Source organism: Nomascus leucogenys, chromosome 8, assembly GCF_006542625.1.
Source record: "Nomascus leucogenys isolate Asia chromosome 8, Asia_NLE_v1, whole genome shotgun sequence".
NCBI lineage: Eukaryota > Metazoa > Chordata > Mammalia > Primates > Hylobatidae > Nomascus > Nomascus leucogenys.
In genome coordinates, this window is record NC_044388.1 from 45,171,023 (window position 1) to 45,190,290 (window position 19,268).

Here is a 19,268-nt window from a genome sequence, read left to right on the forward strand (position 1 = left end):
GTTCATGCCATTCTCCTGCCTCAGCCTCCCGAGTAGCTGGGACCACAGGCGCCCGCCACCATGCCTGGCTAATTTTTTCTATTTGTAGTAAAGACGGGGTTTCACCGTGTTAACCAGGATGGTCTTGATCTCCTGACCTCGTGATCCACCCCCTCGGCCTCCCAAAGTGCTGGGATTACAGGCATGAGCCACTATGCCCGGTCTGTGCCCATTTTTAAATTATATTGTTTTTCTGCTATTGAGTTGTTTGAGTTCTTTATATATTCTGAATATTAACTTCTTGTTAGATGCATAGTTTGCAAATATTTTCTTCTATTCTGTAGGTCGTATTTTCATCTACAGTAGTTGATTGTTTTATTTGCTGTGCAAAAGATTTTTAGTTTGATGTAATCCCATTTGTCAATGTTCACCTTTATGACTGTGCTTTTGGGGTCTTATGCAAAAAATCTCTGCCTATACCAGTATCATGATATGCTTCCTCTGTGTTTTCTTCTAATTGTTTTATCATTCCAGGCTCTACATTTAACTCTTTAATTAATTTTGAGTTGATGTTTGTGTATTGTGAGAAAAAAGGGGTCTAGCTTCATTATTCTGCATATGAATATCAAATTTTTCTAGCACTATTTATTAAAGGCAATATTCTTTCTCTATTGTGTGTTTTTGGCATCTTTGTCAAAAATCAGTTGGTTGTAAGTGTGTGGATTTATTTCTGGGTTCTCTATTCTGTTGCATTGATCTATGTGTCTATTTTTTATGCCAATTCCATGCTGTTTTGATTACTATAGCTTTGTAGTATATTTTGAAGTCAGGTAGTGACTTCATATTTTTGTGAAAAATGTCATTGGTATTTTGATAGGGATTGCATTGAATCTGTAGATTGCTTTGGGTAGTATGAACATTTTAACAATATTAATTATTTTAATCCATGAGTGTGGGCTATCATTCCATTAAGTTGTGTCTTTTCAATTTGTTTTGTCCATGTTTTATAGTTTTGTGTAGAAATCTTTTATCTCTTTAGTTAAACTTACATCTATGTATTTTTTTTTTTAACTATTGCAAATAGGATTGTTTTCTTGATTCCTCTTTTGGATAGTTCGCTATTAAGGTATAAAATGCTACTGCTTTTTCTATATCGATTTTGTATCCTGCAACTTTACTGAATTTGTGTATCAGCATTGAATTTTTTAGTGGAATCTTTAGTGCTTTCTATATATAATATTATGTCATCTGCCAATGGGGACAATTTAACTTGTTTCTTTCCAATTTGGATGTCCTTTATTTCTCTTACCAAATTGCTCTGGCAAGGACTTCCAGTATTATCTTGAATAAGAGTGGTGAGAGTTGGCATCCTTGTCTTGTTTCAGATTTTAGAGAAAAAGATTTCAACATTTTTCCATTCAGTATGATATTAGCTATGGGTTTGTCATATATGACCTTAATTATGTTGAAATACATTCCTTCCATGTCTAATTTGTCGAGCATTTTATTGACACTTCATAACGATATGTATTTATGGGGTACAATGTGACATTTCAATACATGTATACATTGTGTAATCATCAAATGAGAATAATTAACACATCCATCATCTCATACATTTATCATTTCTTTGTGGTAAGAACATTCAGAATCCTCTCTTCCAGATATTTTGAAATATACAATAAGTTATTGTTAACTGTATTCAACCTGCTGTGCAACAGAACAACACAGCTACACATGCGTGTTTCTGACAACACCTAGGCTGCTGAATAGTCTGTCACTGTGGCTGGGATGAGAACTTTCCTTCTGCTGCCTATAACCTATACATTGATTTGATCTTGAAGTCAATGTTCTTTTTTATAATTGTTTTAGTTATTTAAATTGCTTTACATATTTGGTTATAGAACTAAGGCAACTCTGTCACTGTAAACTGAAACCAGGGACATATTGGACAATTGCACATCCACAATAATGAAAAGTAAATGAGTCAGAAACCATATTATATGAGAGGCCAGTGGAGATGGCATCAGAGTAAAAGCTAAGGGCACAGGGTAAAATTCCAGAAACTCTCTGGACACATTTGGGAGTTGATGCTAGTATAATATTCCAGACAAAGTCGTTGCAAATTTCATTTACTGATGCAGGCAGCATCAGTGCTGTCCTCGTGTGCTCTTTTCAAATTCATTTTTCTGAGTTGTTTTAATTCACATTCTTAAATACTGAAATTATCTTAAAGCAGGCTGTACTACTTTGTTATACTGTATGGCAGTAAAAATGGACAGTCATTTTCTTTAATATTCCATTGATTTCAAATATACCAGGCAGTAACTGAGACCATTAGATCCATCTCCCCCTTGTTTTACCTTTAAAAGTTGGGGCTGGAGAAATAAAAGTAACTTGCTTTACAAAGTCCCAAGTTTCTCTACTGGCGGGACATGGCTAAAACCACCATCTCCTAAATTTCATTTCCCTTTTTGTGACTGCATTTTGATGCTGCCAATTCATAGGCAGAGTTTCAAATTACATTCATTTTTAATTCTGTGAACGATTTATTTAATCCCTTCAGATACCTGAACCAGTGAAGCTGGTTTTTTTTTTAAAAAGTGTGCAGACCATATAAACTCATGCCTCCACTGTTTTTCTCTACTTGTTGAACTGTCAGTATCCTGTCCACAGTTGATGAGAAGACTCCTAGCATGAAAAAGTTTGGAAGCTTAGTAATCACTGGCATAAAAGAGCTAACCAGAACAGAGCTCACCTCTGCAGGGGAAATTAGTAGCACACCTCATCAAGATTGAGGGGGCTGGTGAAATAAACACAAATTCCATTTAGGGACCAGGCTCCAGGAAAAGGGACCTAGGAGTAGAGCACTAGACAGAGCAGTCATCACTCAGGGCACATGTTGACTGTACAAGGAGACCAAAGCCAGATATGTGAATATGTAGCAGTCTGAATATCACAGGAACCCCAAGTTCTAAGTAGAAGGGCAACTGTATATTCCCAGATGTCTCTCATTGCCAAGCAGGGCTCTCATTGTCTCAGGGACTTCCTAAACCTATCATGCTTGCCACAGAACTAAGCAGAAATAAGTAGGCTCCAACCCACAGGAATCCACTGTCCACCCCCATCATGAAGATTCTGTCTACACACCAACAACGTGCCTGCTTCTCTGGTATTCATGACGTGAAGAACTCCTTGAATCATAGGGCAAATTTCTGAACAAAGACAGCATTCTAATCGGTCAACAGTAAAAAAAAATTAGGATGTCAAGGGGCAGATATATTTGGAAGACTGGGTTGTTGGAACTTCATGTCTGTTTGTAGTGAGCCAACTTTCTGGAACAGGGGGCTAACGTGTAGAAAGCTGATTTATGCAGTGAGTTAGGCTCAAACTCACTGAGTTTATGACTCAGCAATGTCTGTCTGACATTCATTACCACTCAAACAGACTGGCGGTCATAAATCCAGCTTCACCTTTAGTTAAATGGCTCCTATCATGAGACAAAGGAACAAAGGGGAGACATCCACAGTTGTGTTATTCATCCTGCACCTCACTAAAGAACAGGAAAGAATGTCAAAATAAAGAGGTCGTGCTGTAGTCGATTTATATTTATATGCACATATGCATGTATGCTGCATACAAATACTATATAAGAACATATGTTGAACTCTGCTCTTCCTGAGGGAAAATGTTGCGAAGCAGCATGTCTTTTCCTTCTGTGCTGGAGTAAAATTGATCTCAGGCTCTCCTCACCAGCTGCTCCCAGACACCAAGAGATAGTAGCTTACATAAAGAGGTAGGAGAAGGGCTTGTAACTGGCCCATCTCCTCACTTGAATATTCTTCAGCAACATGCAAGGGTGAGGTCCTCATACTGATTAAAAGCCTGACTGGCTGCTGGCAGAGAGGCATGAGGCTTGAGGGGCAGGAGGGGATGCTGGCAGAAATACATGAGTGAAGATGATGGGGAGGAGAAAACAGGTGCCTTTTGGGAACTCACAAAGACAACTTCTGTAACACTTTGAGTTTTGCCTTTCTGGGGAGCTATTTGCTACAGGAGTTAAACTAGCGCTGATCCACTCCTTCATAAGGTTCTATTTCATGGCATATTTTTTAACAACTAGAATGTTCAAAATAAGGGAGACAGATAACATGGTCTCAAATATCTCTTCCAGCTCTCCATTCAATGGTTCTGTATTAGACTGCACAGTTTTTAGCTATTTTGATGGTGGAGAAGAGAAGAAGAAATGCACATAGTAAGTTTGTCTCCTCTTTACAACTCAAGAAGAAATTCTATTATCCCCACTTTAGATATTGGGTAACTTAAGCTTGCCCGAGATCTCAAGGCCAATGAATGGCAAAATCATATTCTAAATATGGGTTTTCAAACTCCTGTACCATTTCCTCTATAAGAACATTCTTTGAAACTTTATATTAAATAATTAATTACTTAATATGTAAATATATTATAAACATAATATAATGATCCTTTTACTACTTGTTATAAACTGGATAACTAGAGTTTAGCACAGAAATGGGTTTTATTACTGGTTTTTCCCTTTTAGGGGTACCCATCTCAATTCTCAGAAAAAGTTGGCTAAAGAAGATAATTTCAAAAGAAAAAGGATATATTTGCCTCAAATCGCAGCAATAAGTCAGAGAGTATGAGTCAATTCCTACAAGTGGGGGCTGTATTCCTTCTTGCACTGCACATCTACAGAGAAGAGACCCTGAAGTAACGAAGATGTGTTACTAAGTATAAATGGAGAAAGACTGAGTCAATTCCACATAGAGAAAGGTTCACCATGCATAAGGAAGATGGGCAGTTTTTGAACCCACGAGTGACTAGAAAAATAAAAAGCTCAAGCACTTAGTTCATTTACAATTCAACACTATCAAAGAAATAAATGGTTGATACAAACCCCCAGGGGAACATCATTTTATTACACACCCCCATAGGTGGCTTTTAAAGGGTTCTTGATTAGTTTTCATCACAATTAAACTCTCTACAACTAAAGGACACAAAAACATGTTAGCTTATATAAAGATGTAAGAGATGGGCTTGTAATTGGCCTTCAGTTAAGTGGTAAAGAAGGGGATAATGAGGAAAGAAGCTTATAGACATGTAACTAGTTGAACGTGGAAACCTGTTGGCTTTCAAAAAAATACATCTCCAAAATGGCAAATATCTTCTATATACCGATTGTATTGTCATGTTACCAGTCACCTGTTTAATAGCAATGTGCTCTGGTTAAACCGAAGAGTGGTGGAAAAAAGGACTAAACACCCCAGCGTTCTGAAAATGGGGTCCTTAGAGCCAATCAATATGAAAGCTACCAAGTGGATCTAAGAAATGACAGGAAGAATTGATTCACAAGAAGGATGACAAACTTAAACCATGTATGGATGGCCCTAAAGCCAACAGTGGATGCCCTCCAAATGGGGACAGCTGAGGGTAGGAGTTGTGGTTTCGCTGCAGGGTGTGCTAACTCTGAGGCTCTGAGGATAAGGGCCGCTGTAGAATGCCTTCCTTGCATAGTGACTGCCTATGATTCCATTATTCTCAAAATCAGCCAAAAATATTGTAATTTTGAAAAATAGAGAAATATTCTGGCTTCTCTGCTTGCATATATCTAGTATTAATGAGTTCCTTGGAACTAATATCAGGGAAACAAATCATATCCCTTGATTATGAGATTCTTAGAGACTATTTAGAGTCAGAGTAGTGGATTAATGGGATACGAGGTTGACTCAACATGGTAACTCTTTGAATTTTCAACAGTAAAATCATCAGCACTAATGTTATGCACCCTGATTAACACCCCATCCCACAATAAAGACAATTTCAAGAAATACGAGAATTTTAAAAAATTGATCTCAAAGTAGACCCCTTGGCCACTGACTTCGTAACCCCAAGGAAACCTCATATTGCTAATTTTGGATGGTCTTAGTGTCAGACACTTAATTGAGCAACAATTCAAGTGGAAAATGTGCTGAGAATTCTCAAAAGAGAGTTGTGAGTAAGGATACAAAAGGGAATTCATTATTGTGTGTAGCCTTTTCTTATTTTTCTTTAATTAAAAAAAAATGTACCAGTCAAATGTGCTACATCATACATTACCTCAACTCTCTGAAGTTGGAGCATCCCTACCTGTCACTGAACCTACTGACCCCCTGAAGGATGAAGGAACTTTAGCCTGGATTTCAAATGACCACCGTTAACTCAAATTTGACACAGTGCAATAGTTTCACGGTATCTCAGAAACAATGTAACCCGCTATGGGTGGCTGGTGGTGGGAGGCAAGTAAAATTGGATTTTTTTTTTTCCTGTGCTCATATAATTTGAAGATTATAGAATGTAGTTTTTAAAGGTCAGAACGAATTGCTAATTAAGTGGAGGCATTTGAAATTAGCAAATAAAACTTCTACTCAGAATAGTGACTAAGGAGTAATTAATCATAAGGGGAAAATGGCAGCGCAGTTCAGCCAGCAGTAAAATCATCTTTTAACTAGTTACCATAGAGCCTTCAGATGGTGTTACTAAGAAACTGTTAGATACTAATTTCACTCTTTTCTCTTTAGGCTATATCATTTAAAAAAATAGTGCTCAACATTTTTCTATGAAGACACAAATCAAGTTCATCTGCACAGTCACTCTTGCAGGTATTTAGAAATATGTGGACTAGCTATGATTTCCCTTTACCTTTCACTCAACATGGGAGTGAAGTAAGGATTACATTATCATAGTCTTCACTTTAAATCCAGTCTACTTTTTATGTAACTCATTGATGAATCTTGGCATTTTAATTATTATAACACAGAATCACTTAATTTCCTTCTCAAACCAGTGCTGAGACTCCCTCCTTTCCTTCTTTTAAATTGCTTTTTGTTTGCTTGTTTGTTTTGAGACAGAGTCTTGCTCTGTCACCCAGGCTGGAGTACAATGGCACAATCTCGGTTCACTGCAACCTCCGCAAGCTGGGTTCAAGCAATTCTCCTGCCTCTGCCTCTGGAGTAGCTGGGATTACAGGCATGCACCACCACACCGAGTTAATTTTTGTATTTTCAGTAGAGATGGGTTTTCACCATGTTGATCATGCTAGTCTTGAACTCCTGACCTCAAGAGATCTGCCAGCCTCAGCCTCCCAAAGTACTGGGATTACAGGCGTGAGCCACTGCGCCCAGTCAAAAATGCCTTCTAAAAACACTTTGGTTTGGTTTGGTTTCCAGGTGCTTTTTGTTTCCCTAGGTGCTATATCTGCCAGTCTTGGGTTAGATGCTCTCAACCCATGCTAAGATTCCATTTCACATCAAAATTTTTATATCTTAAATTTAAAGCCAAATTTACAAACATGAATATTACAATCAAATATTCAGACAGTTGATTTGATGTGCACATCTTAAACTTCTTAAACTAGAAAACAAATTAAGGCAGGATTTATACAGAGATCCATATTTTTAAGCACTTGATATTTATTAATTAGCGAATCCACACCAGAATCCTACGAGGTAGCCTAGCTTGTCTTTATTACAAACAAATTAGGTAGGAGCCAGAAAAAAAAAAAAAGCCTATCTCCACAATAATATGTTGATTGAACCCTCCTTATTCTGGTCACAAAAGAAAAACAGTTCCTCATATAAGTGGGTCAAGTGAACAATGAATATTTTGTTTGTATGGAATATAGAGAGAGTATAGTTATCTTATTACCTGGCAGTTTAAAAGGTAATTTTCTTAGTAGGCCTTTAATATTTTGTGTTCACACTGACCCGTCAGAAATTTCCGACTCAAAATATCAGCTTTGGAAGAGTTAGGATGCTCCCACACTCCACCCCCAGCCCCATCCAGAAGGTTCAAATGTTCCTATGGGAGTTTTAGTATTTTTCATGTATCTTAAATTTTTCATCCTTTGGTCTGGTTGACCTAATAAACTCATGTCAATAGAAAAGTGTAAAGACTCTTTCAGTTCCAATTTATGCTTATATATGTCGTCTAATAGGCAAGTGAAACACAAATCCTATTTGTCTTTGTAGTCAAGCAATTGCGGATGAGAGTTTTATTACTACCTTTATCAGCCAAAGGAATCACTGTAGTCCCCTCTACTTAGCAGATTACTTTATGACTATATTTATTAGTTCACTGGGCTTTGGAGACTAAATTTAACGAAGGCTCATTAATTTGGGTTTCACTACCGTTGCATTCGTGGCCTCTGGCACAGGTGCTAACCTGAAGCTTACCTCTGTACTGACGAAGAAAAACTTTTTGCAAAGTAAATTAATTGTATGACCAAGACTATAGGAGTGTTTCATCTTCTTTTTTTTTTTTTTTTAATATTCACATACTACAGTTTTGTTAAATCATGCTGGGAAAATTCACAATGAAGGTCCTAAAATAAAGTTCCATGTTTTGTCAAATATATAAATGCAATCCACTTACCAAATATCAACACTACATATTTTGTTATTCATTGTTTCCTAATTTCACCTCACCAAAATTTTAAGTTTAGGGCAGTCCAGGATCTAACATATTAGTCATATGTTCGTATTGTATAATTTTTAAAAAGAATACTTATCAGAGTTATCTACTTTACTACCTGAAGTTTATTGCACATTTCAACCACATAGCCACTAACCTTTTAAGTACAAATAATTTTACTCTGATATAGTTTAAGGAGTCCATTAAGCTTGTGTGTTATGTTAATTTTGAACAATTTTTCCCCCACTGCAGCAAAACTTTAAATGGGCAGTATTTGGTTAGTTTAGTTAACATTATTATAAAAACTCTGGAATAGTAAAAATACTTTAAATATTGATAATTTGAATAGCTTCACTCTTTCAAATGTATGGGTTCTCTCCTAGGTCCTTTGAATTAACATTTTACAGAAAATCACTTGACTCATGTTCTCAGCTTGCCCGGAGTCTCTGCTGGGACCACGTGTCAGCAGCTCCAGGGTGGGCTGGACGTAAGACAGGGACACACCCGGGTCTGTGTGGGTCTCTTTCCTCTCCTTCAGAATTGATTTGGTTATTTGAAAACATTTACCTTCCATCCCACTTCCATCCACTCATAAAAAAATGGGAAGGTAAGATATCACTTAGCTGAACAAACATAAACACAGCAAACCAAACAGAAAAGACAACCACAAACAGCTGGTTTCCCAAGTAGGAATCTTTCCATTCCAGAATTCCCAAAATGTAAACAACATTAGCAGCCCCTTCCTGCCTAAAACTAAATATGTCATCTCCAGGGTACACTAGAATGATAATTTCCATTATCTGCGTGGGCAAAAATAGAGAAATTTGAAAACAAACAAACACACAAAACCTCTTGCAGAGTATTCACTTGCATTTGACAGGTTGCCAAAGAGCAATGGTATTTAGACGAGGAATTCTGAAATAATCTGATTATTATGGCCGGAAGCTTATCTATAAAGGGTTTGGCATAGCCTCTCTGTAAAGTAAAAATCTATGTTCATAGACTTTTCTATATTAGGTTATTTTAAAAAAACAAACACACACACACACACATGCACAGCACTTTAGGGCATAAGCTCACTCACTGAACCCAAACAGAAACAGTGTTTTGTTGTTGTTGCTGTTTTTACTTGGACAGTGCTTATTTTACAGCAGAATTGACAAATAAAGGCTTATTTTACACATCCGAAGAAACACCATCACAGGAGGTTTGTAGGTCGGCTGTGTGCTTTCCAAAACAGCAAAACAGATTCTTCCCATCCAACCCCCTTTCCTCTCATAGAGTAGGGTGTGGCTGGTGGGGCTTCCTCTCTCTGCAGGCACAGAAACTGGCAGACCTGGTCCCTCCTGAGCGGGCCCTGCTCAAGGGAATGGTGCCAGAATTTGAACACAGGGAAACAGGCTCCTTCCTAACAACACTGTGCATTTCTGTGTCATTTTGTTTATTGCTCACTGAGTTGTTGCCACCTCAGCTCTTGGTGGAAAACAGTGGGTGTCCAGAAATTGCTGACGCAAGAAGATGGATTGCCTATGGTCGCTAGGGACACAGGGCAGCCCCAGCCAGATCCCAGCTGGTCCATGCAGGGCATCGTCAGTAGAAGCTCAACGTTCCACTTTGTAACCAGGCTGCAAGACACCAAGTCCGGTCACCATGGAAAAGAATTAAACCTAGAGAAAGAGCCTCATGATCTGCACTCAGACGCTCCCCATCAGAAAGCAACTGTTTCCCTTATCGGTCATGCTCTTTCCAAAGTGACTGGGTCTTGGCTCAGCAGCAGGACTTCAGTGAGAAACAGAAGAAATAGGGGACCCCGCCTAGCCCAAGGCCACCATTTCTTTAGAATTTTCTCGCTTCTTTCCAAACCATCAGTATCCCCAAATTAAAGCCCACAGTTCAGGCCAAACACCGTAAAAAAAAAATACTCATTTATTTCCATCTCATTCTGGGGTTTATAATTCTTCTTTTGGATGCTTTTGGGGGAAAAAATTCACCAAGGTCAAGGGCTGTGAAGACGTTTTTGCCTAAGATCATCATGCAGGCAGACTAATTCTTTTCCTAAGCTATTATTTGGCAACTTGCAAGGAGGACTTGGCTTAACCTTGAGAAACTGTTCTTTGAATGATCAGAAAAAAAGATGAGAATTCTTCCTTTATTTACTCTCTTCGTCTTCGTTGTCCAGATGGTAAACCTGGCTCCTGTGCTTGGAGAACGGAGAAGGATTGGTATTTATTTGTCCATTTGGTATTTTCCACTAATAGTGATCTGTTCCGGTTCTGTGCATGTCACCCTCAACTGTGTCCAACATGATGAGAAAAGAATGTATATTTCTGGATAGAGGTGGTTGACATCACACTCATTGAGGATTTAACAGAATAATTATGCTCGGAGGAAATCTAGAATAAATTGGAAATTTAAATTTTTCCACTTTCAGTTTGAATAATGCTCCAACTGTTTGCTATAGGATTATAATTTAGAACATGTGCTAAATGTGTTATCAGGAAAGAATTTAAAAATCCATCCAAATATCATAACTTACCCCAAAATTAAAAAAAGGAAAAAGAAAAAAGAAACCTCATTCATTTCCAAAAATCAAGATCAGTCGTATGTGAATCTGTGAGTTCTTGTAGGAAATGTTTATTGTTCAAGAAAGAAGCCTCCTCTGGTGATCGATAAGCAATTCTCCACGGCAGAGAAATGCTGATATTTTGTTCTTATCCCTTGATTGATGCTTTCACTACTTATTCTTCAGGCTATAAGACAGAAGGAAACACAGTGTTACCTTCTTTCATACTTACAAATTCCAACACCTCTTTCTCCCCCCACCGCCTGTCTCCCTTCTACTTCTCATATTACCTTAACCATCAAATTCAAATGTATCTGAATTTGTAAAGTTAATCTTTCAGGTTCTAAATAACCTATATATGTAATATCTCCATTACCAATGCCATCTCCACATACGTACAAGAAAATGTATAGCTCTGCATTGTCAATCCAGACACTAAATTCATTCCAAATGTTCTTAAAATAAAAATAATGAATTGATTTTTATTTCTGGCATGCTGCATACACCCATCTTTAAGTTTCAGATATAACTACGTGCAGAACCCTCTTGTTGAAAGTGGAGAGCAACATTACAGTGGCTAAATTTCAAATTAAGCCTCGTTATCCACTCATTCAGAATTTTCTCTGTTAGATGAATAGAAAAAAAAAAATTGTTTCTGGGCCGGCTGCAGTGGCTCATGCCTGTAATCCCAGCACTTTGGGAGGCGGAGGCGGGCAGATCACGAGGTCAGGAGATCAAGACTATCCTGGCCAACATAGTGAAACCCCGTCTCTACCAAAAATACAACAATTAGCCGGGCATGGTAGCGTGCCTGTAGTCCCAGCTACTCAGGAGGCTGAAGCAGGAGAATCGCTTGAACCTGATGCAGTGAGCTGAGATATTGCACCACTGTACTCCAGCCTGGCAACAGAGCGAGACTCCGTCTCACAAAAAAAAAAAAAAAAAATTCTTTCTGGCTTTACTTGCAAAAGGTATTGATTTAATCAAATTGAGAGCTAATTTTTGAAGGATTTTTTAGTTTTGTTTTTTTCTTTATGACAGCAAGATACTACCTCTTACCACATGCCTACTATGAATTTTACATTTACTTTACATTTTAATTTAATCTACAGACCACTTTTACTATGTATACCATTTCCACCCCTTTTAAAGTTGAGAACACTGAGGTTTCACTTGGCTAAATTAGTGGCACAAGATCAAACAGCTGTTAAGGGGTGGGACTTGAACCCTGGAAAACTCAAAAGCAGAAGGTGAGAGAGCCTGTTGACATCTTCTGCTGGGGATTTCTCCCGTGCCGCTGAAGAAGTGCTCCAGCTGAAAGGAGGCTGCTGGAAAAGCATCTTCTAGTGGTGGCTGTTTCCCTTAAAGAATATTTTAGAGGGAAGGGCGGCGAAAGTGTTAGAGGAGGTTAGACCCTTTTCACAGGTTTTCCCGTCTCCCATCGCTAAGGTCCCAATGTCTCACTGGCAATCTGGTAAATGAAAATTCAAAAGCTACAAAAGAAAATTCTATCACTCACCTAGAAACACAGAGCATATGTTGAAATTTCATTTTCCAAAAAAAGTGCTGTCATAGAATATTCTTAGGATCTGAATAAGAATTTGAACATTGTTGGTAAAATGTGGACTAAAAAAATTGAGACTATATGCATATTTTTAAAAATAGCTTTGAAATATTTGAAATTTTGCCTTAGCATGACTCTGGTAGCTATAGCCACTTTTTAGTAGTTGTTATAAAAATTAAAATGCTGTTTTAGAATCTCATACTCTGCTATCATCCGGTCATGACCTAAGGAAATTCAACAGTCCTTGTCATCTTCACAAATTAATGTGACGTAAGGGTTGAAAGTTCTCACTGAGCAAATAAGTATAATTTCATTTTTATAAACTGCAAAGATGAACACTTTTGAGATTAAAATGAGTTTGAAGCACAGCATCTTCACGTAACAGTAAGAAGACCAAACATTCACAGCTAAACAGTCTTTAGTAATGATTACCTTGTTAGAGAAAATCAGATGAAAGGGTTTTTTTTTTAAACTTATAGTAAAAGTAGTATATTAAGAACTTAATCCCATAATGAGGAAAAATATCACACTCTTCCTTTATATAGTCATCATAATTATTCAGATCCTTTCTGAAGACATAGAAATAATGACAAAATGTCTTTCAATTCCATATAGCTTTTGTAATTATTCATCCATTACTGTTATTATTGCTGGAAAGGTTACTTCGTATTTTAGTCAGCATCCCATTTGATACAAAAGAACACGGAAAATTTCACTGCTATTAATAAACACGCAGCCATCCAATCCAAGAAGAAAATTCTTTTTCATCTGAGAGATAAGCTGCATAATTCATGTATTTTCAGAAATTTCTTTAAATAGAAAATTGAAGAAAGGCATAGGGAAAAAATTCATCACATAGCTTCCATTTGTGGCGAAGGGCGGTCTTTATTCTCGGACAGCCTTAAACATGATTCCATCTGAAGAGAGAATTTCAATTGTGCCATATACGTACCAATCATACTCAGATAGCCCATCTTCTTTTTGACATATATGAAACCACAAACATGATGAAAACATGGCCTCAGTTTCACATTTGCACATTTGCTACTTTTTTTTTTTTTTGAGACTGAGTCGCGCTTTGTCGCCCAGGCTGGAGTGCAGTGGCACAATCTCAGCTCACTGCAACCTCTGCCTCTCAGGTTAAGCAATTCTGCTTCAGCCTCCCAAGTAACTGGGATTACAGCCGTGTGCTACCACACCTAGCTAATTTTTGTATTTTTAGTAGATACAGGGTTTTGCCATGTTGGCCAGGCTGGTCTCAAACTCCTGACCTCAGGTGATCCACCCACCTCGGCCTCCCAAAGCGCTGGGATTACAGGTGTGAGCCACCACGCCCGGCCCACATTTGCTACCTTTCTAAAACTAATGTAACTGAGTGTTAATAGGGACTTTTCATGGGGTCTCAGGAAGCAGTTAGAAAAATGTTGGGCAATTTGGAATGGATACCTCTGCCTTCCCAAAAGAGAAGTGTCCCTGTCAGGGAATGTGATGAGAGATAGAACTTCTGTGACGTTCAGCCCCTGTTGAAGGCTGGGCCACATGGGGCATGCGGCAGCCTTCTAGCACAAGCCAGATGAGAATCACATCTGTAGGAACAGGCACGTCCAAAACCTTCCGTTTCTTCCACCGCTAGTCTTTCCCCTTACTCTCATCCGGAAGATCCAGGATAGGGGGATTCTCTGACCTGGTTTTGAGACAGAAATCTTAAGATAGACTAGTAACAACCATTGAAAATGGTCTCACCTTGGCCGGGTGCGGTGGCTCACGCCTGTAATCCCAGCACTTTGGGAAGCTGAGGCAGGCAGATCATGAGGTCAAGAGATCGAGACCATCCTGGCCAACATGGTGAAACCCCGTCTCTACTAAAAATACAAGAATTAGCTGGGCATGGTGGCACGCACCTGTAGTCCTAGCTATCTGGGAGGCTGAGGCAGGAGAATTGCTTGAACCCAGGAGGCAGAGGTTGCAGTGGGCTGAGATTGTGCCACTGTACTCCAGCCTGGCGACAGAGCAAGTCTCTGTCTCAAAAAAAAAAAAAAAAAAAAAATGGTCTCACCATTTAAAATGACCAGAGATGTACACAGTCTTCTTGAGATATTAACAATATGGAGGAAGAATGAAGAAAGCGCTTCGACCATGTGAGTTTGAAGGTGGCAGCTAGAGAAATATATAATGATTAATTGATCCCACACTGAATGTAAACTGTTCAATAAGCCAGTGAGAAAACAGAGCAGAACATCCTTAGCCATGATGAAGCCTCATTTCTGATAGCCGGGTAGCAAGCTTATAGTGACAAGGAAAAGGCAATCATGCGCCATGGTTTACATGAAATGATATGGCCAGAGTTTGTTAGGAGAGGAGGAGTCATGTCTAAGGCATTTTTCACAAAAATGTTGCTGAACAGTCATGACTTGGAACTTGTTCAGCCTATTGCCTGAGAACTGAATGACATCCAAGGACGTAACACTTTGGCCCCATAAATTAAAATAGTGCAGTGATAAACCAAATGAAGTTATATTTCCAAAATTGAACATCTCCTAATTTCTATTCTTGTATTTCCTAACCTGGCCAATAAATATTCAAGACAAAAGTGCAGCGTTTTCCCTGGCCAGTTCCTTTTTCTCCCTCAGCCCATAATCAATCAATCCCAAATCGTATTGGTCTCCTACTTCACTCTTAAATGTCCCATTTCCTCGCATCCCCTGCCCCATGTCCTACTCTTGGTCCATGGCATTGCACTAGTTTTCTATCTGGGATGTTTGCAGTCAGCTCTGCAGCCTCATCACACTGGTGCTGCAATGCCTCACTGGGTTCCCAGCACCTTCTGAGAAAATAAAAATGTCTTAATATGACACATAAAGGTCACTGTAATGTCACTGGCATCTTCTTCTCCATTCCTGTCTTTTACTCATTACTCCTTGCCATTACTCCACCTATCCAGATCACAGAAAATCAGGTGAGGCTCCTCTACGTGCTGGGTCTCCCATGTTGCCATGGTTGGTGCAGGCTGTTCCTTCTGCCAGAAACTCATCCCCCACCTCTCTGCTTGCCCAGCCTCTCCTATCCCCTTTGGTGGAAACCTGCTTCTTCCAGATCATGTTTCCTGAATCTACCCTGACACAACAAAATGTATTTGGAATACTTTGAGCAACACCTGGGAGTGGAGAACAAAACTTTTAGAAAATGCCCAAGCTACAGCAGGAAACTGCTGTGCTTAAGACAAGGGGCACAAGGTGTCTTGCTTCTGAAAAGGGTGAATGTCAGGGGGATGAGGGGGTTTGGAGAAAAAAAACAGAGAAGAGAAAGAGAATATGAGAGAAGGGGAAGAGGCCTAGAGAGAATGGAATCAGGAAGATGGCTTTGTGCTCTGCATGGTGCTAGCTCTGTATGACAACCAAATCTTCAATACAGTCGTCTAGACAAATAAAATACTTCCAAAGTGGTAATTTTTATTGGAAGCCTACGTAGTCTAATTGATATGGGGAGTGGGAAAAAGAAGCACTCAAATGTACAGGGGGAGAAAGATGAAGAGAGATCATTAAGATGTTGGGAATCAAAAGTGGAGGCAGGACTTTGGACCCTAACAAGTTATAGACTTTGTTGAGTAGTCCTAAGCCCATTCGGGATGACTGAAAGTAGAATGGGGTTCAGCTGACACCTCTGAGATCTGATGAACATAACAAATTATCCAAAACCTTCTTGAAAAAAACAAATCCCAAATGTTTTAACCCATGGAATAAAGAAATAATTTAAGAAAATTCGGGCTAATTCAGAGAAAAGTCAGGTATTGGGAACATTCAAGAAATTGTGAACATTCAAAAGTATAGCACTTTTGAAATGAATTCAGCTCTTCTGCTTCCTAATACATATACACTAGCAAAATTGACAAGAACGATTTGTAATTAACTTACCAAAACATCTAAGAAAACAAGCCTTCTCTGCTTATATAGAATTTGCATTGTTTATATGCAAATGAACACTCCTGATGTGCTTCAGAACAGTTTATTCCCTTAAGAAGGCAAATATTCTCTTTATAATCTTGTTTACACTATTCATTTGCTTTGCAAAACATTTTTCACAAAATCACAAAATAATGAAATGTTAGAGCCAGAAGGGATCCCAGAGATTATCTAGGGAGGTCGAACATCATCATTTTACAGATGAGGAAACTTGCTGGAACTCCTAATACACACACATCCTCCTCATTCCTGAGATCTACAACATCACAACCTGACCTCCCTTATTTGGGTGACTCCATTCCCTTCTACTTTGGGGGTTCTGGCTACAGCTGAGGCAGAGCAAGGGGTCTGCAAAGTGCTAGGCTTTGAGCATCATCAGGACCCTGTAACCAAAAAATAAAATTCTAAGAAACCCTCCCCATAATCATTAGAATGGACTTCCTGCTCAGCCAGGGCTCTTTAAAATTTAACCTAAGAAACCGTTTCAGGCCATGATGGGTAATGGGGGTCAGACATGCCTCATTATACCTCTCCAGAATGAACATCAACACAGACTTTAGTAAGTCTGATAAGAAACACTTTGCAACCTATTTTCTCTGGAGCCTACTGCCTGAAGGCTTCCTCTGCAAATAAAATCTTGTGTCTCTGCAACCCTTGATCTTAACCCAGACATTCCTTTCTGTTAATCCCAGGTCTTCAGACAAATTCAACCAACTGGCAACCAAAAAATGTTTAAATTTACCTATAACCTGGAAGCCTCCGAACCCCGCCTCTCGTTGTCCCGCCTTTCTGGACCAAACCAATGTACTTTTTAAATGTATTTGATTGATGTCTCATGCCTCCCTAAAATGTATAAAACCAAGCTACACCCCGACCACCCTGAGCACATGTTCTCAGGACCTCCTGAGGGCTGCATCACGGGCCATAGTAACTCATATTTGGCCAATAATACATCTATTTAAATATTTTACAGAGTTTAACTCTGTTTGTCGACAACCCGTTAGCCTCCTCATCTGAAGTGAGAGAGAGTTCAATACCCCTCTTCTATTCACTTATGGAACTCGAAATCTGGTTAATCATTGTTTGTTTCCAACCCCTAGCTCCTGCATTCTCTCCCCTAATCTTTCCTGACTCCCCTCTTCCTCCCGCCCCTTTCTAGTTAGAACTTTCTTTTATTGTTTCCTTTATTGCATTTTTCTTTCTCTCTTTTTTTTTGAGACAGAATCTTGCTGTGTCACCCAGGCTGGAGTGGTGCAGTGGCACCATCTCAGCTCACTGCAACCTCTGCCTCCCAGGTTCCAGCAATTCTCCTGCCTCAGCTTCCCAAGTAGCTGGGATTACAGGCACCCGCCACCATGCCTGGCTAATTTTTGTAGTTTTAGTAGAGACAGGGTTTCACCATATTGGCCAGGCTGGTCTTGATCTCCTGACCTCATGATCCACCCGCCTTGGCCTCCCAAAGTGCTGGGATTACAGGGATGAGCCACCACAACTAGCCTTTTATTGCATTTTTCTAAGTGCTTTTCTTTATTGTTTCAGTAGCCATGTCACATTGCAATATTTTGTGTACTGTCTGTGTCCTCTTCAAGGAAGCCTGGGGTCTGTGTCTCTCTATTTGTGTATTTTCAATGCTTGCTAAATATTAAAGGCCTGACACACATTAAAATGTAATCTTTCGTAAATAAACACATGAGGAAAATCAGAAAAGCAATCATTTGGCACATTGGGAAGAAGCCTCACTCTCAGATCCTCACATTTCTCATTGACTGTCCTATCCTGGGCAAGTCCATTCCCATCCTGCATTTTTAGATAAGAAAAACAATTAGGTGTTGAAAGCATCTATATCTCTATTCTTATCTCCTTCTACTATTCTTGTAACGTATTCAAAGGGCTTGTGATTGAAAGTTAGATTTTAAACTTGATTTTAAACTTCCATACCAATTGTTACTACTTGGATGTTCATGTACGTGGTTATTAATTTTATTTAGCCTCACTTTATTCATCTATAAAACAAAGACATCGATAATATCTTCCTCCTAGGAATGTCATGAAGATAAAATGATATAATGTAGATGAATATGACCAATAACCACTGGACATTTAGAAGTGCTTGTTTCCTTACTCTTAGTTACTTGAAAGAAAAATTTCTGATGTAGCTCTTGTACAATGAGTTTGTCAGGTCTTTTTTCCAGGTTCTTGAGGTGGAGGTCTAAGCGCTTGGGATTTCCCAAATGACAGCAGTATCTTTGTAATTCATGGTGGAACTTGACAGCTTATGCTAATGAGGTGACTCATAGTGAGTCCCTAGATAGATTCAGGATGACGTCTGGCCATGCTGGAAAGATAAACTGTGTGATCAGAGGGTTGAGGCCAAATAATAGCAGCCCAACCTTTAGGGAGTAGAGAGAGGCTAGACTGAGTTCAGTCACATGATCAATACTTCAGTCATACCTAAGTAATGAAAGCATAATAAAACTCTGGACACCGAAGCTCAGTTGAGTGAACACATCAGCGTGATGAGGGAGTATTGTGTCTTGATAAGACAGCTGAGTGCAAAGAGGTTCCCAGAAAAACTCCAACCAGCCTGTGCACTGGGGTGGAGCCTCAGGAAGTTGGCACCCTTTGCAGTGGACAAGGAGCCTGGCCCCTCCTTTTCCTGTGTGGAACCTGGGATTCAAGCTGCGGGCAGGAAGCGCATCAGCAGGGACTCTGGCTTGTGAAGGGTCCCTCT

The 19,268-nt window shown here is 39.2% G+C and overlaps 1 protein-coding gene across 1 annotated transcript in view; it reads right to left on the reverse strand.

The window, feature by feature from the left end:
• Positions 1-9,556: 9,556 nt before the first annotated feature.
• ZMAT4 (zinc finger matrin-type 4) overlaps positions 9,557-19,268 on the reverse strand; it is a 234,859-nt gene continuing 225,147 nt past the window's right edge. The window contains exon 6 of the mRNA XM_030818372.1: positions 9,557-11,201. Coding sequence (XP_030674232.1) covers positions 11,186-11,201 — 16 coding nt within the window. The 3' untranslated portion in view covers positions 9,557-11,185. The remainder of the gene's footprint in view (positions 11,202-19,268) is intronic.